The 22,299-nt window shown below is 39.8% G+C and overlaps 1 protein-coding gene across 10 annotated transcripts in view; it reads right to left on the bottom strand.

Moving 5' to 3' along the window:
- Positions 1–22,299, bottom strand: part of MIPOL1 (mirror-image polydactyly 1) — a 298,592-nt gene that overhangs the window by 120,521 nt on the left and 155,772 nt on the right. For all 10 annotated transcript variants that reach the window (XM_043516946.1, XM_038406726.2, XM_043516951.1 and 7 more), the window contains one exon: positions 11,313–11,420. In XM_043516946.1, coding sequence (XP_043372881.1) covers positions 11,313–11,420 — 108 coding nt within the window. The remainder of the gene's footprint in view (positions 1–11,312; positions 11,421–22,299) is intronic.

Below are 22,299 nucleotides of genomic sequence, written 5' to 3'. Positions count from 1 at the left end.
ATTCACACTGGACTTGAATATGTACACAATTTGTTATGCCAGTAATTGTAGATTGCACAGTTTTAAAGTTCTGCTAATGCATAATCGAACTGCTTACATAGAGTCCAACCCTTAATCATGTTGACTAGTACTTAATGCCATTTAACTCAGTAAGACTGATTATGTAAGCACTATTCAAGTTGAGTGAGGGTTACCGAATTGGGCCTAGATGTAGTGACAGACCACACAGACACAGAGCACGTCATTACAGCTTAGTTTACTAGCAAACAAACATTATATTTAGTCACAGTTAAGGTTCTGGCAGGACATACCCCATCCACACAAAACCTTAAAACATGGAAATAAAAAGTTAAGGGAAAAGACGAGTGTATTCCTTTCCACCTTCATATTCCTACAACATTGTCAATAACACACTCCCATGCTCTATGAGGCTTTAACTTCCATCTGCAGCAGATTCCCAAAAGCAATAAGCATCCCTGCTTCAACAAACTTACACTATAATGCAAAACCTTAACAGTGATCTCATATACTTTTATATTAATTATATCAACAGATCAGCATATCTGACTGTTACACATTCCGTGCATTTGAGAAATTATTTTGCCTTAACACTGTTGAGATCACTGTTAAACTTATACTCATATGGCAAAGCCTTAAACTGGGGTACATACTGCCCTTGAGGAATCCCACCATGATTTCAACAATTTCCATCCCACCATCAACCTCAGCTGGACCAGTCCACACAAGAGATCCACTTCCTGGACACTGTGGTGCTAATAAGCGATGGTCACATAAACACCACCCTATACTGGAAACCTACTGACTGCTATTCCTACCTACATGCCTCCAGCTTTCTCCCAGATCACACCACATGATCCATTGTCTACAGCCAAGCTCTACGATACAACCACATTTGCTCCAACCCCTCAGACAGAGACAAACACCTACAAGATCTCTATCAAGCATTCTTACAACTACAATACCCACCTGCTGAAATGAAGAAACAGATTGACAGAGCCAGAAGAGTACCCAGAAGTCACCTACTACAGGACAGGCCCAACAAAAAAAATAACAGAACACCACTAGCCATCACCTTCAGCCCCCAACTAAAACCTCTCCAATGCATCATCAAGGATCTACAGCCTATCCCGAAGGACGACACATCACTCTCACAGATCTTGGGAGACAGACCAGTCCTTGCTTAAAGACAGCCCCCCAACCTGAAGCAAATACGCAGCAGCAACCACACACCACACAACAGAACCACTAACGCAGGAACCTATCCTTGCACAAAGCCCGTTATCAACTGTGTCCATATATCTATTGAGGGGACACCATCATAGGGCCTAATCACATCAGCCACACTATCAGAGGCTCGTTCACCTGCGCATCTACCAATGTGATATACGTCTTCATGTGCCAGCAATGCCCCTCTGCCATGTACATTGGCCAAACTGGACAGTCTCTACGTAAAAGAATAAATGGACACAAATCAGACGTCAAGAATTATAACATTCAAAAACCAGTTGGAGAACACTTCAATCTCTCTGGTCACTCGATTACAGACCTAAGAGTGGCTATTCTTCAACAAAAAAAAATTAAAAACAGACTCCAACGAGAGACTGCTGAATTGGAATTAATTTGCAAACTGAATACAATTAACTTAGGCTTGAATAAAGACTGGGAGTGGATGGGTCATTACACAAAGTAAAACTATTTCCCCATGTTATTTCCCCCCTTACCCCCCACTGTTCCTCAGACGTGCTTGTCAACTGCTTGAAATGGCCCACCTTTATTATCACCATTAAAGGTTTTCTTCCTCCCTTCCCCCCCCCACCCTTGCTGGTAATAGCTCATCTTAAGTGATCACTCTTCTTACAGTGTGTATGATAAAACCTATTGTTTCATGTTCTCTGTGCGTGTATATAAGTCTCCCCACTGTATTTTCCACTGCATGCATCCGATGAAGTGAGCTGTAGCTCACGAAAGCTTATGCTCAAATAAATTTGTTAGTCTCTAAGGTGCCACTAGTACTCCTTTTCTTCATACTGCTTTTGAGTATCTGTTTGAGATGGAAGTGAAAGCCTTCCATAGTTCGGGTGTACCTCACTGGACAGCTCCCCTAGAGAAGAGAAGCTGCACCTGCCTGGGAATCAGAGGGAGAAACTGAAGCTACTGCTATGTTAATCCTGCTGAAGAGCCTGAGAGGTTGTAACATGTCTCATTGAATTCTGTGTCTATAACATTCCATCCCCATTGAAAAGTTCCTCAACATAAGTACAGCAAGAGGAATCCGCCATGATGGGCAATGACAACCTAACTGTCCACAGAAGAAACTTCCATGAAAACGTCTATGTAATCACTCACTTCCCAAAACACTCTGTCACCTCTCACAGACTTCTGGAAATTGGATACAGCCAGGTGCAGCTGCAGCAGCATGGTGTGCATTCCTGCATTGCACCAGCAGATCTGCCTATTGCTCTCCCACTTCCATGGCAGAATGAAGCATACATCTCTACCTCCAAAGCAAACAGAATGGTGGGAATCGTTAAGAAAGGGATAGATAATAAGACAGAAAATATCGTATTGCCTCTATATAAATCGATGGTATGCCCACCTCTTGAATATAGCGTGCAGATGTGGTCATCCCATCTCAAAAAAGAATTGGATCAGATCCCTATCTTTCACCCTTACTATTTGAGGTGAAGGAGCAACTGTCAGCCCTTTTGTAGAACTACTACTTGAGGAAGACTTGACACTCAACTTCTCAGTGGGTTACACAACTATTTACCTGTCAGCAGTAGAATATTGGTGATTGGAAACCCTGGATTTGATCTCTGACTCTGGGTGAGCACTATAGTTTATTGTAGTTAGAGCCAGGAAAATCAAAACTGACTAGATATTCAATATGGGGTTTTGTCACGGAACAGACCTGGGATGTGGGCCTGCAGCAACCTTACATAAGCTCTCTTATCACTTATTAAAAAAAAGTGGATAATGGAGTGTTCAGCAGCTCTTCCAGAACTATCTTCTAGGTTAGGGTTATTGGGTATCGTCAGCTGCATGGGAATTTAAACAGCAGTTATGAGACCAGAAATTCAAATCTCACCTTTTCTTTTTCCCAGCTCTGGGAACTTTCACCTGGGCTACAGGCATCAGAGTCAGACACATTCATTCTCTCTCTCTCTCTCTCTCTCTCACTCTCTCTCTCACACACACACACACACACACTTTACTGATATCAGTTCCGCTGCTTTGCAGTAACAGCCCAGTTTCAGACACTTTAAAAGTGAAGCTTTGCTGGCCATGTGTGCCCTGTAGTCATTTTTTTTAAAGGTAGAAGAAAGCAATACAATCTCTCTTCAGAAACAAGAATCATATTCCACATTGTATATTACTTAACATTACAATAATTCCAATAGGAGTGAGCATATTAAAGTTTATGTTACAGCTGATCCTTCAGATTCATTATAAAGTCAAGGGTTATGTACTTCACTCGATTGGTTGAATGCTCAGCTATGGTGCTCTTGTGCTTGGCATAACTAAGGGTGATTGGCACATCTTTCCACTCCAAACATTTTGGGATGCTGAGGGCCAAAATGGCCTCTGACACAACTTAGGGAAGCCTAAGGGGTGCTCTAAATTGTACCACTTGGAGTGGACCTCCTGTCCCTGCCACATGCCACATAACACACACAGAGCGAAGGAAGCGGGAGATGTAGAGCCAGGCAGTGTAGGATTTACCTACTCCAGGGGAATCTTTTGACTTCTCCTTTAGGGAAGCTTTCTGGCTCCCTTGAGCAGCAGGACCAGGAGCTGAGGATCTGGCCTGAATGTATTAAGTTCTTAATAAAATCATGAAAGTGTATAGGATGAATTCTACATAAAATTACAACTAGAGAGATAGCCAGGCAATAAAATACAATAAAACAATCACGGCCAAATATTAGCATTCTAACAGCTTTGAAGGAGATGTATAACCTTTAGAAAGTCTACTGACATCATACTTGGCTGGAATAAACTCATTAAGTCATTAAAGGTCACCTGATTTGTGTATCCCTTTCCCCATTTTAAGGGTTTAGCTTAAAAGTAAGTTAGCGTGTCTCTTTGGTGTTTAAAGCAGATTAATAGCAGCTTTGCAAAGAATGTGCCACCTAATTAAAATTTGCAACATAAATCATAGGCCTTTGAAAAAAAATCACCTCTCCAAACTTCATATTCAAATCCAATTAAATATGTTGCATGAGTTTTCACATGAAGTTTATGATTTCACAAGATTTCTTCTCCATTTTTTGTTTAGCAAAGCAAAGAGGATATTCACATAAAAATACAGACATGTGATGATGGTGACTGAGGCACGGCAGAAACATTTCCTTTTCTTTTTTTGAACCTATTCTCCACAGCTATCAACTACAAAATCAACAACAACAAAATAACTCAAGGTGGTATTCTAATACTGATGAAGAAAACTGTGATTCCTGAAAAACTGCACAGTGTAACTGAGTCAACTATTTCAGTGTAATGTGGGAATACATTTATCAGAATCAGTAGAGACCAAGTGTTAATTACAAAGGCCAAACACAAATGAATAATCTTATATATAGACCCTGACATATTAGTCTCGTAAAGCACTTTGCAGATCTTATTTTATGAAAATGTACAAAGGGTCTATATACATTTGTGCTTTTAGGAAGCAATTATTCCTAAAAGATTTAGATATAATTCAATCTGGAATATTGTAAGAGATTTTTTTAAAATGGTTTCAGATAGAGAAGGATTATATTACCTTAAAATGGAAATACTGATCCAAATTCTCCTCACAGTGGCATCAGCACAACTCTGGGTGTCACTATGAGAAGGATTTGGAACTGACATTTTCATTCAAATGAGTGTAATCCTCTAGTATGTGGAGAAAAAAAATGTAAAACAAAATTCAGAGCACAAATTTGGCATCAGTGGGATTGGATCACTGTCACCATGAGGAGCATTTGGCCCATTACGCTAATTAGTCACATAAATCCTAAACTCCATAAACTGATCTGCATGAGAGAGATTGGTTTAAACCAACTACCTTACCAAAAAGATGAAGATAAGATGTATTGTACAGTAAGCTAATGTAAATGAGTGATATGGAACTAGAGGAAAGCTGTATATATGCAATAGCTTCACACTTCATACATGAGGCACAATCCTCAAGTCTGACAAGACCTAAGGGCTCACAAGGGTGGTTTTACTTACACTTTTGTGTCCCCTTGATCTGGGGGCTGGCTAGGGCGTAGTTCACTCCTAGCACAACTTATAGCAGCCTTCTGCCCCATTCAGTTTCTTTGCTATGATCCTAGGAAGTGCTGAAAGTCCTCAAAAACCCACTCCAGTACGTGAGGGTAATTAGCACCTTACTGAAGGTGGCCTGTGCCCCAAACATGTTACAGAAACAACCACTTCACAAGAGACCCACATTACAAAGCGTATTCAGTAGCTATTAGTGAAGGAGAAGACATTCATTTTAAATTATGTACTTCTATCTCATTTATGAAGTTAGACATTACACACCCAATCTTTTTTTTTTTAAGCCAGAGAGAACTGTAAGGCATGGGAGACGTTACTGGGAAGCATTAAAGCACTCTGCAATTCCCTGTCTCTTTTCCCCCCTTTGCAATTTGCAGAGATAGCATGAAAGGTTCTTTAGCTCATCCATAAGAAGAAAAAACCCCATTAATCCTTTATACTGTACATTCACTTTCTTAATCCCCCACTTCTTTACTTTAGCAATAACACACCAGAGGCCTTGTAGCCCTTCTCTGAGACTAACTCAGCACCTTTATATGAACTATTACCATTCATTTGTAAGGAAATGCTCCAATCACATAGACACTTATGCACATGAGTAACTTTACTTCCATAAATGAGTCGGTGGGATCATTCATTTGAAGAATCACTTGTTTGAAAGTGTCTGCAGGATCAGGGCCTTACTATTATTTTGCAGATTTTCTCCTTTCATCTTATGAAGGAAAGAGTTGCTCAATTACAAAAAAAGGATTCGCTTACTCAAAGGTAGAGTTATGGTTGCTGCCACACAACCGTGCTTCCTGCTTGCCATACCCAGGCATCCCAAATCAGAGCACCTTCCACTAGGCTAAGAGGCTCTTTCCTTATCTCTTTCCCCTTATCCTCCTTTCCTTCAGTCAGTCCCTGCGCACTGCTGGTGCTCCATGCAAGCAAGGATTGCAGCAGTCCTGTTCACTACTCTGGAAATAAAGTTGAATGATTGTTTATAAAGTTTGGCAGCTTGTTTTAGGCATCAGTCACTAAATCTCAATAATCAATCCAGTGTTATATGTTTAGTGGGGGCATTGCTCATGGGTTTTTCCCTTTCTTTGAATAACAAAGTGTAAGGAAGCTGATATTTTAAAAACAGGATATTATTTGAGGAGTTGTATCTCAGAAACCCTGTGAGCAAATTATCTCAACTTTGTATCACAAATTCTACCTCAGGCCCTGAATTGTCATAACAATTTTTAACCCAATCTGACTATGCATGTGGACTATAAAGAGTAAATTGGAAGTAGAAAAATTCATTACAAAAGTTCAATAAGTAACCTTAACTCCAATCCTATATTCCTGCTCTCTCCATTGTTTCTATACGTAAGGGTGTAAATATCTTTCTGTTGTCCCCTGATTTTGACCCCTCCTTTATTTTTTAAAGGAAAATCCAAAAGGCATGAAACATCTTTTTTTTTTTTGATTCTCACCATAATAGATTATTTTGGCAAATTTGAGGTGAATTGGACGAGAAGAGTTAAATTTATGGGAGTTAGACAAATACAAAAATTTCCCTTTTTTTTTAAACAATTGGTGCAGAGTGGACAGAGTAAAGGTGGACATAAGCCTTGTTTCTGCAGTATGAGGTCTTACAGCCATATTTGGAGGATGGATTAAGGATAGACATGGTGTTTATATATGGGGTGCATGTGATGCTGGCAGACTAGGTGCCAGCTCTTGCCAAGATTGTAGGTGTCAGCTGGGCATAGACAGATTCATAGCTGGAAACCAGACCAGCTCACTTGTATGTTAGTATTGTTCAAGATAGGTGTTAGACTTACAGGAAAGTGTTTAGACACTATGGAATGCTTGCAAGTCGCTACATGCATTGATTTCACTTGTCATGTCTATATCCCATGCTATAAGGTGATATGGAAGTTTTGCTTTATAACTGTCAAAATGCTTGCTCTGAACCTGTGAACCCAGTCAGAAGGAATGGTCCACTACCTATCAAGAAGGGCTATCAAAACTAAATGGGCCATTGTGGAACATCACAATAAAAAAACTTGGTTAACAGCCCTCTCACACCCAGGAAGCTGCTATGTGCAAGAAAGCCTGTCCCATCAGCGGGAATGCTAGAAGAAGGGGATAAAACAGGGACACAAGAAAATTTTCTCTCTCTTTTTGCTGTTTGGAGTCTCATAGCAGTGGAGCTAGGAAACAGAAGCAGAGATCCCAAGGGTCAACCTGGGTTAGCCTTAAAAGACATTCAGTGCTGGCAGATTACTACAAACCTCTGTCACCTTTTGGAACCATAGACTGTAACTCATTTGTGTATATATGTTGCCTAGTTTAATCTGTAAATAACTCTCTATTTTCTTCTTCCTAGTTAATAAACGCTTAGTTTGTTTACTATAGGATTGGCTACAAGTGTTGTCTTTGGTGTGGTGTGGTATTGTCTTTTTGTCTGAGGTACAAAATTGATCTGGGGTTAGTGACTGATCTCTTGGGACTGCAAGCAACCTGAATCTTTTGTGATCTTTGGCATATGACAATCAACTATCACTAAGTCCAACTTGCGTGGGTGGCTAGATAGAGTGGAGTGCCCAAGGGGACTATCAGTGACTCCATGGTAAGACTGTTATAGCACTTCAGGAGTTCACATTTGTATTAGGTTGGTGAAATCTAATCACACAAGATACCAGTTTGGGATGTCAGCCCTGCTTTTTGACAATCTGCCCTGAGGTTGGCACGCTCAGTCATGAACCACTCCAGGCACCATGACAGGGTGGATGAAGTAAATTTGTTTCTCTGGATCAGAGTGGGACAGTAGGAGTTGGGAGGATGTTGTTTTTTCGCTGTACATGGTATGGATAAAAGATATGGTATGTTTCTCTGAAAACAGTCAGGTGACCTAGAGGATGTTCTGTGGCTGATGTGAAGGGGCTCTTAGATTTGTAACTACTCTATGTGTGGTGAAGGTTTATGGTCACTGTTAGAAGTGTACCAGAGGTGAGACCTGGTGGTTGGGAATGAGAAGGGGGAGGGGGGAGTGTGTGTGCATGCATATTTTCAGTCATGCTCGGTCTCCCAGTAGGGTTGTATGAAAATTCTGTCACAGTGAGCTCTGGTGCTAATAGTCATAGGGACAGGTGGTTCACATTGCAGTGGCAAGAGAAGAGCAGCTGTAGGAGAATAATCTGTGATTTTTAAGAAAAATCACTGATATAAACTTTTATATCTAGTGTTTGATTTACATTTTCTATTTTTACAACAGAAAGGGCTGATTAGCTTCTTGTTCTAAATGAAAGGTTAGTTACATATCAAAGATCACAAGCACTCCTGATAGGAGTTTTCAAAGGTACTAAGTCCCTAACTTAAATTAACCACCCAATCTTTCAAAAAGTATTCAAAAGGGACTAGTTCTCTCTGAGGACAACAAAATACAACAAATCTGGACTCACTAGATTTCTGGAGATATAATATTAAAAAACCCCAAATGCAACTTTTCCAAAAGTGAAAAGCCTTCCACATTTCATATATCCAAAACAATTTAACCAATTAGCCACTAACTTTGCAAAATGAAATATGCCCGAAAAAGGCCAGGCAGAATTTAGATTCTTTGAGGACTGGATACAGGGACAGCAATAGCAGGATTAAAAATAAAATCTAGTTTCAGTTTGAACTATTAGGTCTCTCTTATGGCTCTGAAAATAAAATTATACAGTAAGCATCATTTCAGATAATATTAAAAGGAAAAATTGTAATCTCAATAAAACATTATTGTTTTCTGATGGAAAGAATCTCTCCAGCAACCAGGGGCACTGGAACAATTTTTATAGCAAGGGTTCTAAGAGCCATTGAATGAAACTGTAAACTTGGCATAAAATGGAATTCACTTCAAGCCAGGGGCTGCAGCAGCACCCATGCCAGCAACAATTCAAAGCCATTAAATAAGTAACTTAGTACAATTATGGGAAATTACTTAAAATCTTTTAAACCTTTCCTATTTGCAGTCAACAGAATATCTGTCAAACACTAGCTTGTGATGACTCCAGATTCAAGGCATTTGCATTACTGTGAACATAAATGATTCTGGAGTCTATAGTTTCTCTCTATGATGTCCATCAGTTATCTTGAAGAAGGCTGTACTACTTTTGATAGCATAGACTTCATTCTGCAATATTCAGCAAAGATTTTACTGGTAACCTTAGCTAATGCAACTCTTGGTATTTATGTGACATAGAGTCTTTTCTAGGTTTCAAAGTAGCAGCCGTGTTAGTCTGTATTCGCAAAAAGAAAAGGAGTACTTGTGGCACCTTAGAGACTAACAAATTTATTTGAGCATAAGCTTTTGTGAGCTACAGCTCACTTCAAAATCTGTTTCCAAAAATAGCCTCAAAAATTGCACAGCAATTTTTGGCTACTAAATTTATGTGCATGCAGTTTTATATGGCCAAGTTTCTGCTCAAGCAAAAAGTTGGATTTGTGTATGCAACCTCTATTCTCATTCTTACATGCAAATCTGAATGTTTTAATGTACAGATATATATGTATGCAAAATTAAGTCCATAATTTTAGAAACTAAGTGGAGTCTGCTCTGAAAATTCAGCCCTCTACATCCACAGTGATAAAGCGCTGTACCTTCTTTTTGTAATTAGTGAAGGAATAACTAAACAAGAGGTATATAAATCAACTGATAGTCACTATGATCTACTGGATCTCAAATTTCTTCACACTCAAGTGCCTTTTGTGCATTCCATAGTAAACAAACGTGGATCCGCTTTATTGTCAACAGAAAAGTCAACTTTTAATTTCTTTGTTGCAGCATGAAGGTTGAACATGTCACTGTATCCTGAAAGTGACCAAGGGTAAAAGAGAGAGAAACCATCTAAGATGACAGGTTTCAGAGTAGCAGCCGTGTTAGTCTGTATCCGCAAAAAGAAAAGGAGTACTTGTGGCACCTTAGAGACTAACAAATTTATTTGAGCATAAGCTTTCGTGAGTTACACCTCACTTTATCGGATGCATTCAGTGGCGCTTATGCTCAAATAAATTTGTTAGTCTCTAAGGTGCCACAAGTACTCCTTTTCTTTTCATCTAAGATGAGTTGTCTTGAGCTGACCAAATCTACCAAGCAAGAATGACAATTCTCTCATGCTCTCAAGAGTAACAAAAGAGGCTGGGAAACATTTGACTATAATGAGATACGTTCATTTCCTCCTGCCTAAATAAAACACAATTTTAAAATGACAAGATTAAAAAGATAAAGGAATACTGGCTCCTACTTAAGATTTATTTTCATTCCTTCACACGTAAACAGGAAATAGATTTCTGAACATTTTATTGGTTGAACACACTTACAAGTTTTTGCATCTTCACCGGGCAATTTCTCTTATGCTGGCAAGTAATGGTGCCTGCAGTTAGGCAGCTACCACTTTCAACAACGTCACAATGCCACTTTCTCAAATCAAAGTAGAAAAACCCTGTCAAATCTTTTCATTGTCTTTTCTCTTTCCCCCTCCTCCTGCTCTCCTAATTTTTATCCTTATTGATAAGGCTTATTATTCTTCCTCCCAATTCCAACTGAAATAAGCTACCCTTTTGCAAATAGTAGTCTCAACTATGTGGTCACTAGTAGTATAGGTCAATAATGTTATTAATATAGCACATGCTGCTGAGAGCAGATCAAACAGCCATGCTTTAAAATGTTAGTTTTGTGCAATTGAGACAAACAGCAGCAGTTTTTTACACATGATAAAAATGTAATATTGCAAGGACAGAACCAAAACCAAATCTAGTGCTAGTTACCACAACACAGCCCATCAATTTGGAGAATATATTATTTCTTTCTTGTTGTTTTCATACAACACACAAAATAAAATAATACCATAACAGAAGGGTGCTGTATCTGTGTTTAAAGAAGGGGTTGTTGGCAAACACTACAGCTCACTTCTGCCAAAATGTACACAACTGATATATGCAGCACGGAAAGCTGGCACCATGGGCTTACAACCTTAATTTGCCTGCAAGAAGGAACGGAGATTTACCTTCAGAGCACGTTCTTGATTGTTTTCAGCAGTCAGATGTCTCGTGTTGTTTGCTGAAGTCTGGTTCTGCTCTTTCAGATGATGAAGCTCCTGCTCCAGCCGTTTGCACTGCAACGAGGAAAGAATTCCATTAAGTAAAGGAGATGGGGCATATTTTTTTTCCCAAGAAGCCAAATGAATTAATGTAAATAACACCATCACCATTTTTTCAGCGGAAAAAGCTTCCAACAAAAGCAAGTTGTAATCAAAGAGATGAAATCATATTAGATCTATACTATACTATATATATATATACATACACACACACACACACACACACACGTAAATCAATCTTTTATTCATTGTCTTGTTCAGATCCAATTGTTTAAAGGAAAAACTCATATATCAAGTATAGTATATCAAGAAACTCTGCCAAATAATATTTAAATATATTTTACAAATTAATATGACACTGAGCCAAATTCTGGTCTCAGCTGCACTAGTGTAACAGAGCAGAATTTGCCCCATTATATATTTAAATATAATTGAATATGAAAAAATTAAGCGTGTACCTTCACAAAAACCCTCACTTTTTAATAAGGAAATATATGTATAGATTTACACAGTATTATATTAATAATTATACATATATTAATTTATAATATAATATAATATAATATAATATATAATTTATATATAATTATAATTAATTAATTAATTATCTATAATTTATAATTTATAATATATAAGTATATTAATAAAACTCAGAGTCTGCATTCCCAAATGTATACCAGACCTTGGACGACAACTAGTTTTTTAAAAAATGTTTGCTTTTTAATAATCAACTTTTTAAAATAATCAAGAACAGGATAGAAAATTTTAGTTTTTCCTATTCTGAGTGTGTGTATACAAACACTTAAAGGAGTTAACTTGAATAAGTATTTTAAAGGCCAAAATATTTAGGATATTCAAACTGGTACCCAAAGCAGATTTAACCAGTTTTCAAGATAGCAATGAGGGGCAAAACCCAGCTATCCTGGCTTACCACAGCAATTAACAGTTAGCAGAAAAAACTCTTATAAAAATAGGGAAAGGGGAATTAGAGATGTCTTACTATGGGCATGTAAGAGAGCATATTAGCTGAAAACATTAGCAAAACCAAAATATTTTTAGCATACACCATATTACTGGGAAGCAGAAGGAAGTAGTTATGATAGCACCATTGAAAACCAAAGCATGGAGGAGCTTGATGGCACAGCATCTGAATATTCAAAGATGAGGAACATCTTCTGCTGATACTCAGAGTACACATTAAGGGAAGGGAGAAGATCAAAGATATAATGGCCACTAGCACTGTGATCTCAAAACTAAAAATTTAAACTAAAATAATATTACTATGGACCGATAGCTTATGATCCTGGATTATTTTGGAAGTTATGTAAGGAATCAAATTTCCTATCAAATTTATAATCTGTCATGATGCAGGACTAGCGAGTAAGGAAGCATGGGTCATGTTAGCCCCAATGCTTAAAAAGGGTAAATGGTTCTGAACCAGAAGACCACAGGCTAGTGAGTCTATCTACAGTCCCAAATAAAATTTTAAAACTGTATCCAAAAATGCATTTTCCAACACAAGTTTAGATAACACTATTTTATTTCCTTCTTTAAACCCTTAATCACAAATAATGAACTCTGGGCCCCATTACCAAACACTGGCACCTAAACTGGATGCCAAATCCCAAGGCTTGCACGGGTATCCAAATAACAGCAGGTTTCAGAGTAGCAGCCGTGTTAGTCTGTATTCGCAAAAAGAAAAGGAGTACTTGTGGCACCTTAGAGACTAACAAATTTATTAGAGCATAAGCTTTCGTGAGCTACAGCTCACTTCATCGGATGCATTTGGTGGAAAAAACAGAGGAGAGATTTATATACACACACACAGAGAACATGAAACAATGGGTTTATCATACACACTGTAAGGAGAGTGATCACTTAAGATAAGCCAACACCAACAGCAGGGGGGGGAAGGAGGAAAACCTTCCATGGTGACAAGCAGGTAGGCTAATTCCAGCAGTTAACAAGAATATCAGAGGAACAGTGGGGGGTGGGGTGGGAGGGAGAAATACCATGGGGAAATAGTTTTACTTTGTGTAATGACTCATCCATTCCCAGTCTCTATTCAAGCCTAAATTAATTGTATCCAGTTTGCAAATTAATTCCAATTCAGCAGTCTCTCGTTGGAGTCTGTTTTTGAAGCTTTTTTGTTGAAGTATAGCCACTCTTAGGTCTGTGATCGAGTGACCAGAGAGATTGAAGTGTTCTCCAACTGGTTTTTGAATGTTATAATTCTTGACGTCTGATTTGTGTCCATTCATTCTTTTACGTAGAGACTGTCCAGTTTGGCCAATGTACATGGCAGAGGGGCATTGCTGGCACATGATGGCATATATCACATTGGTAGATGCGCAGGTGAACGAGCCTCTGATAGTGTGGCTGATGTGATTAGGCCCTATGATGGTATCCCCTGAATAGATATGTGGACAGAGTTGGCAACGGGCTTTGTTGCAAGGATAGGTTCCTGGGTTAGTGGTTCTGTTGCGTGGTGTGTGGTTGCTGGTGAGTATTTGCTTCAGATTGGGGGGCTGTCTGTAAGCAAGGACTGGTCTGTCTCCCAAGATCTGAGAGAGCGATGGCTCATCCTTCAGGATAGGTTGTAGATCCTTGATGATGCGTTGGAGGGGTTTTAGTTGGGGGCTGAAGGTGATGGCTAGTGGCGTTCTGTTGTTTTCTTTGTTGGGCCTGTCCTGTAGTAGGTGACTTCTGGGTACTCTTCTGGCTCTGTCAATCTGTTTCTTCACTTCAGCAGGTGGGTACTGTAGTTGTAGGAATGCATGATAGAGATCTTGTAGGTGTTTGTCTCTGTCTGAGGGGTTGGAGCAAATGCGGTTATATCGTAGCGCTTGGCTGTAGACAATGGATCGAGTGGTATGATCTGGATGAAAGCTAGAGGCATGTAGGTAGGAATAGCGGTCAGTAGGTTTCCGATATAGGGTGGTGTTTATGTGACCATCGCTTATTAGCACCGTAGTGTCCAGGAAGTGGATCTCTTGTGTGGACTGGTCCAGGCTGAGGTTGATGGTGGGATGGAAATTGTTGAAATCATGGTGGAATTCCTCAAGAGCTTCTTTTCCATGGGTCCAGATGATGAAGATGTCATCAATGTAGCGCAAGTAGAGTAGGGGCATTAGGGAACGAGAGCTGAGGAAGCGTTGTTCTAAGTCAGCCATAAAAATGTTGGCATACTGTGGGGCCATGCAGGTACCCATCGCAGTGCCGCTGATTTGAAGGTATACATTGTCACCAAATGTGAAATAGTTATGGGTCAGGACAAAGTCACAAAGTTCTGCCACCAGGTTAGCCGTGACAGTATCGGGGATACTGTTCCTGACGGCTTGTAGTCCATCTTTGTGTGGAATGTTGGTGTAGAGGGCTTCTACATCCATAGTGGCTAGGATGGTGTTTTTAGGAAGATCACCAATGGACTGTAGTTTCCTCAGGAAATTGGTGGTGTCTCGAAGATAGCTGGGAGTGCTGGTAACGAAGGGCCTGAGGAGGGAGTCTACATAGCCAGACAATCCTGCTGTCAGGGTGCCAATGCCTGAGATGATGGGGCGTCCAGGATTTCCAGGTTTATGGATCTTGGGTAGCAGATAGAATACCCCAGGTCCTGGCTCCAGGGGTGTGTCTGTGCGGATTTGTTCTTGTGCTTTTTCAGGGAGTTTCTTGAGCAAATGCTGTAGTTTCTTTTGGTAACTCTCAGTGGGATCAGAGGGTAATGGCTTGTAGAAAGTGGTGTTGGAGAGCTGCCTAGTAGCCTCTTGTTCATACTCTGACCTATTCATGATGACGACAGCACCTCCTTTGTCAGCCTTTTTGATTATGATGTCAGAGTTGTTTCTGAGGCTGTGGATGGCACTGTGTTCTGCATGGCTGAGGTTATGGGGTAAGCGATGCTGCTTTTCCACAATTTCAGCTCGTGCACGTCGGCGGAAGCAGTCTATGTAGAAATCCAGGCTGCTGTTTCGACCTTCAGGAGGAGTCCACCCAGAATCCTTCTTTTTGTAGTGTTGGCAGGAAGGTCTCTGTGGGTTAATATGTTGGTCAGAGGTGTGTTGGAAATATTCCTTGAGTCTGAGACGTCGAAAATAGGATTCTAGGTCACCACAGAACTGTATCATGTTCGTGGGGGTGGAGGGGCAAAAGGAGAGGCCCCGAGATAGGACAGATTCTTCCGCTGGGTTAAGAGTATAGTTGGATAGATTAACAATATTGCTGGGTGGGTTACGGGAACAATTGTTGTGGCCCCTTGTGGCATATAGTAGTTTAGATAGCTTAGTGTCCTTTTTCTTTTGTAGAGAATCAAAGTGTGTTTTGTAAATGGCTTGTCTAGTTTTTGTAAAGTCCAGCCACGAGGAAGTTTGTGTGGAAGGTTGGTTCTTTATGAGAGTATCCAGTTTTGAGAGCTCATTCTTAATCTTTCCCTGTTTGCTGTAGAGGATGTTGATCAGGTGGTTCCGCAGTTTCCTTGAGAGTGTGTGGCACAAGCTGTCAGCATGGTCTGTGTGGTATGTAGATTGTAATGGATTTTTTACCTTCAGTCCTTTCGGTATGATGTCCATCTGTTTGCATTTGGAGAGGAAGATGATGTCTGTCTGTATCTGTGCGAGTTTTTTCATGAAGTTGACAGATTTCCACTCTATACGGCTAAATTCAGTGCCTTGCATAATCACAGGTTTCAGAGTAGCAGCCGTGTTAGTCTGTATTCGCAAAAAGAAAAGGAGTACTTGTGGCACCTTAGAGACTAACAAATTTATTAGAGCATAAGCTTTCGTGAGCTACAGCTCACTTCATCGGATGCATTTGGTGGAAAAAACAGAGGAGAGACTTATATACACACACACAGAGAACATGAAACAATGGGTTTATCATACACACTGTAAGGAGAGTGATCACTTAAGATAAGCCATCACCAACAGCAGGGGGGGGAAAGGAGGAAAACCTTCCATGGTGACAAGCAGGTAGGCTAATTCCAGCAGTTAACAAGAATATCAGAGGAACAGTGGGGGGTGGGGTGGGAGGGAGAAATACCATGGGGAAATAGTTTTACTTTGTGTAATGACTCATCCATTCCCAGTCTCTATTCAAGCCTAAGTTAATTGTATCCAATTTGCAAATTAATTCTAATTCAGCAGTCTCTCCTTGGAGTCTGTTTTTGAAGCCTTTTGTTGAAGTATAGCCACTCTTAGGTCTGTGATCGAGTGACCAGAGAGATTGAAGTGTTCTCCAACTGGTTTTTGAATGTTATAATTCTTGACGTCTGATTTGTGTCCATTCATTCTTTTACGTAGAGACTGTCCAGTTTGGCCAATGTACATGGCAGAGGGGCATTGCTGGCACATGATGGCATATATCACATTGGTAGATGCGCAGGTGAACGAGCCTCTGATAGTGTGGCTGATGTGATTAGGCCCTATGATGGTATCCCCTGAATAGATATCACATCAGCCACACTATCAGAGGCTCGTTCACCTGCGCATCTACCAATGTGATATATGCCATCATGTGCCAGCAATGCCCCTCTGCCATGTACATTGGCCAAACTGGACAGTCTCTACGTAAAAGAATGAATGGACACAAATCAGACGTCAAGAATTATAACATTCAAAAACCAGTTGGAGAACACTTCAATCTCTCTGGTCACTCGATCACAGACCTAAGAGTGGCTATACTTCAACAAAAAAGCTTCAAAAACAGACTCCAACGAGAGACTGCTGAATTGGAATTAATTTGCAAACTGGATACAATTAACTTAGGCTTGAATAGAGACTGGGAATGGATGAGTCATTACACAAAGTAAAACTATTTCCCCATGGTATTTCTCCCTCCCACCCCACCCCCCACTGTTCCTCTGATATTCTTGTTAACTGCTGGAATTAGCCTACCTGCTTGTCACCATGGAAGGTTTTCCTCCTTTCCCCCCCCTGCTGTTGGTGATGGCTTATCTTAAGTGATCACTCTCCTTACAGTGTGTATGATAAACCCATTGTTTCATGTTCTCTGTGTGTGTGTATATAAATCTCTCCTCTGTTTTTTCCACCAAATGCATCCGATGAAGTGAGCTGTAGCTCACGAAAGCTTATGCTCTAATAAATTTGTTAGTCTCTAAGGTGCCACAAGTACTCCTTTTCTTTTTGCAAATAACAGCAGTTACTCAAAATGGGCAAATAAGGGCTGATCTAAGCACCCAAATGAAGTATCTGGGTGTCTATTTTATGTATTTTCATATGAAACCGGAGCTCAAAAAAATTACCAGCTCTACTGAATTTCTCGTTTTTAAAAGAGGGAATATTTCTGGAACTAGTATATTCTCTCAAACTGGTGGCAGTGTATAAGTGTGCTAACTGTATCACAGCTATTTCATTTTTATAGTGAACAACAAAGAAAAAAAAGATAGAGAAAAGACAAAAAAAATCTGTTAAATTGCACCATGATGGATTGTGGTTGTGAATTTTTTTTCCTCGTTAAAGCCTAAGGCTAAGATGATATATTAATACATTTGATTTGATTTGTGTATGTCTGTGTTTATTTGTATAAAGCAATGGTTCAAGTACTGATTATAATTTTAATGCTCTTTTTACAGAAAATAGCAATCACAAATCATGCCCCTAAAATGCCTTTCCATAACAACTGTGCGAGAAGTAAGGTGGTAGGAAAATAACTCCAACAACTCTAAATCAGTTCTAATTAAATCCATGTATACATGGGTACAGTTTCTCTGGCAGGCATACTCATAACACCAGAGTTTTAAAAATCAGTTAGTTAACTCATTATCACAAATCATGAGTTTTCAATTGCAACTTAACATCAGCAAAATTGCCATTTTAACCTTTCAAAAATGCCTTCCTTTAAAAAAAAACTTTTGTCTTGAAATCTCTTAACATTATACTCATTGTACCCATGACACTTAAAACACACTGGGGTAACATAAGGAGATGGGCCAAAAATTTAATCCATCTGAAAAATATCACATATTTTATTCATGCTGCCCTCCTGGCTCCAAAAATAACACTGGTACATAGGTAATATTAAAAACTAGTTATTGGATAATTCAATAACAAACCTCATGGGCTTGATGTTTTGCACAACTGCAGGCATCTGTGTGCACTTCATAATATTATTCTACTCTATTTGTTCCACTTTTATGAAGACAGGATATTGACATAAACAGAAACAGCAAGATTCTTGCACTATCCTAACTACTCAGAGGGAAAGCAGGCAAGTCAAAGAGAAGCAGCACAAAGCATGCATGCCCCCACATTAAAGCAGCTGGTAGAATTAAATGTATGTCAATTTCAACAGTGTCTACGTTGATTTAAATATGCTAGATGTGCACTTTCCCATCTTCAGTGGATAAAATGATCTCATTTTCACTAAAATCACTGACAATAGAAAATCAGGACTAGTGTTGCTAGAATCCATTTTAGGGGTATCATAAAAAAAAACCCAAACAAAACAATACAAAGTTAGTGACTTAATTTACATATCACAGGAGAAAAAGTGTCTAATTAATTAAGTCTATGATAGTGTCACCCAAGTAGAAGGCACAAGTCACCTAATACATTTAAAATAATTCATTAACCAAACCTGTCGCAGGTACATCACCAATCAAATTTATTTTCACCAGTCCAGGAAATAGCACCTAGCTATGCATTGTCTATGAAGGACTGTTGTTACAGTGACAATTTTTTATTTATATGTTAATGGTGTATATAGCATAAAAATCATAACTTCACAAAAATTTACAGTTAGAATATTTTTAGCATTAACAATACTGTACAAATCTACACTCCTTTTTCACAAGGGCAAGAGTATCTGGAATTTCTGTGCAGCCAATATTTTTGCTGTTCAGAAGGAGTATTAAGAACAGTTTTAGACAATGTGGGCCTTCTACTCATTTCAGTCAACATTTTTTGACTTCTGTGTCGTTGGTTTTTAGCAGGATCCAATAAAAATAGATGTTCTTTAAAAGAACATGTGTTTTTATTGGTTCCCCGCTTTGCTGAAAGATGCCAACAGCTGCAAGGATGAAACTGGACTTCCTTCTAAAAACATATATAAAAATCTTTTGGGAGTAGGGCAGAGAAGACATGCCCAGTTTAATACTGACAAGGAAGCATCAGATGTTTACCTTTAAGGCCTAATGGAGGAAGTCTTTTATTTTTAGTATTATAAATAAGAATTTCTAAACCCTACCATATCAAATGTGTGAAGATATTTATTTGTGAAACATTCAAGCTATATCCTAACAATATCAGAGATGTGAAACTATTTGAAAATGATATATCAACTAAAGTAGATTTTGGACTGTCTACAGATTCTTATTTGAAAGAAAACTGCTCACATAGAGGAAATCCTGAATTAAGCTACTTACTAGATCATGTAAAAGGCAATAATCATTTAGGATTCTGTTTCTTTCCTAGATTGAATATCATACATATTTCGGACACAATTATGGCACATATGCACAGTGTTGTTGCAGGTCAATGGGGGGGGAGGGAGAGGGGAGATAAGCATGAGGTAGAGTCCTGGAGACGTAGCTAGGAAGGGGTCATTAAAGCCTTGGTGAAGGAATATGTCGTTTCATGGAGATTTCACACAAGTAACCCACTGAAGATCAGCTCACTCATGTAAATGGATTTTACCACCGAGAAAAGCTGTGTAGTCAAGATATGCATCGCCTATGCAGAGATCAAGTGTGTAATGTCAAAAAAGGGTGAAAGGATTTGATAGAAAACAGGAGACATTTTCCTAAAGAACAAATTATTATAAAATCTGGATGTACACATTAGCTCTAAAATTACCAAGCTTAAGTCAGCTTTGCCCATGTCACCAACAGCCTCTAACCCAAACAGTGCTCCTCTTTAACCCCACTCCCCAGCTCTGCTCCCTTAGCAATAAGTCTTTCTGTTTTATACAGCAGTTGCCAGTAAAACAGCAACATTTCCCAACACTTGCCACTCACCGTTGTACTAGTTTTCTTCTATATTAAAATAGGAAACAACTGCAGTGTCTAGAGAACCACTGCATGGTAAGTGTTGGAATATGACCGGTTTCAGAGTAGCAGCCGTGTTAGTCTGTATTCGCAAAAAGAAAAGGAGCTTTCTTTTTGTGGCACCTTAGAGACTAACAAATTTATTTGAGCATAAGCTTTCGTGAGCTACAGCTCACTTCATCAGATGCTTATGCTCAAATAAATTTGTTGGAATATGGTGACACTTTAATGGTGATCACCACACAATCATTCAAAAAGTAATCACTTTGGACAAGATTTTTATATTCCTCCTTCTGAATTAAGTATGTATAGAGGGCTTTAGTTTTACACCCATGAATTTCAGAGAGGTAGTGAGAAAGGGACAGATATGATGGGCAACATAATTAGCATTTACCAACCAATCTCCCATCCCCATGTATCAAAGGGCTGAAGCAGTCCCACCCAGCTCAGCCAGTCTTCCCTCCTGTTAGGCCTGGGAGCAGGGCTGTGCAAAAGGATCCTCCAGAGAGCTTTTCACCACTATGCCTTGAAGGGAAAAGAAACTCCTAGGTCTTGCCCTCTATCAGGCCTGAGGCAGGTGGAGATGCTCCTGCTGTGTGCCCCCACCCCCCCCCGAGCTAAGGGAAGAGCGGTCATTCTAGATTAGTCCCTCCCTCAGGAAGGGGATGAACATCCTCCAGATCTGGTGGAGTAAGGGGGTTGGGTGGGGGTGTGCGTGTGTCTCCATCCTCCTGAGGCTGTATCCCATCCCACACCTGGAGGGATTGAGGATCTTCCCTGTGGTGGTACTGCAGCATTACAGGAGTAAAACAGAGTAAGGAAGTCAACTGTGTGTGAAAGAGAACAGTAAATGTAAGCAAGTGTGAGAAAGAACCCGAGAGTGAGAGAGCTCAGAGGGGACAGGAAGGAGGTTGAGAATGTACTGTGGGGAGCTGAGATGTACAAAGGCAGAAGAAAAGACATTGAAAACCCCCTGCCCCTGAAGATGCAGTGGTGGGGACGGATTCAGAGTGGGGAGAAGGGAATAGACAGAAGTATGTTTTTTAAAAAATACTTATTCTTCCTCCCCTTACTTGAAACTGCTGTGGGTGCCTGGGGCGCTGGAACAATTTGTATAGTGGGGGGCGGGGCTGAGAGTCATTGAATCAAACTGTAAACCCTGTATATAATAAAAACCACTTCAAGAAAGGGGGTGTGCTAGAGGCCCTCACAGGTCAATTGCTCTTTCTGTGCACCTGACAGCATTTGATGTGAGATTCAGCAGAGTGAGATAGGTCTAATGAGGAAAGGTAGATTAGAGAGTCATCACAGAGGAGGTAATTGGACCCACACAAACCAATGAGGACACAGTGACAAAAAGCGTCGAAGGAAAATATGAGAAAGCTAAGAACAGAGCCTGGAAGACCCCTACAGAGGTGGGGAACAGGGCAGAGAAGGAACAGCTGAAGGTGGACATGGATGGAACAGTCTGGGATAGGAAGAAAACCAGGCAAGGACAGAGTCAAAATGCTCAGGAAGGACAGACTGACAGCATCAGAAAGTTAAGGAGGATAAGCATGGTGTAGAATCCTAGATACTAGGAAGAAATTATTAGAACTACGGTAATGACAGTTCCAGTGGCGCGGAGGGGGTGGAAATGGATTGGAATAGTTTCAGAGGTGAGTTAGAAGAGAGGCATTCAAAGGAACCATCTCATGTTGTTTGTCTTCACTAGAAAATGAGGTTGTACTAACATGATGCTAAATATGACTTTATAGTCAGTACAGATTGATCAGCTGACACAACACGTTAAGCATGACCTGAGGGAAGCCCCCAGCATTCTTTCTCAGGGTTTATCTACAACTAGCTAACATGGTGTTACACACCACTTTCTTTTGTCTACACTGACTGCTAAAT

Source organism: Dermochelys coriacea, chromosome 6, assembly GCF_009764565.3.
Source record: "Dermochelys coriacea isolate rDerCor1 chromosome 6, rDerCor1.pri.v4, whole genome shotgun sequence".
NCBI classification, from domain to species: domain Eukaryota; kingdom Metazoa; phylum Chordata; order Testudines; family Dermochelyidae; genus Dermochelys; species Dermochelys coriacea.
The sequence above is the reverse complement of the archived record's forward strand: the minus strand, read 5'-3'. Positions and strand labels throughout refer to the sequence as shown.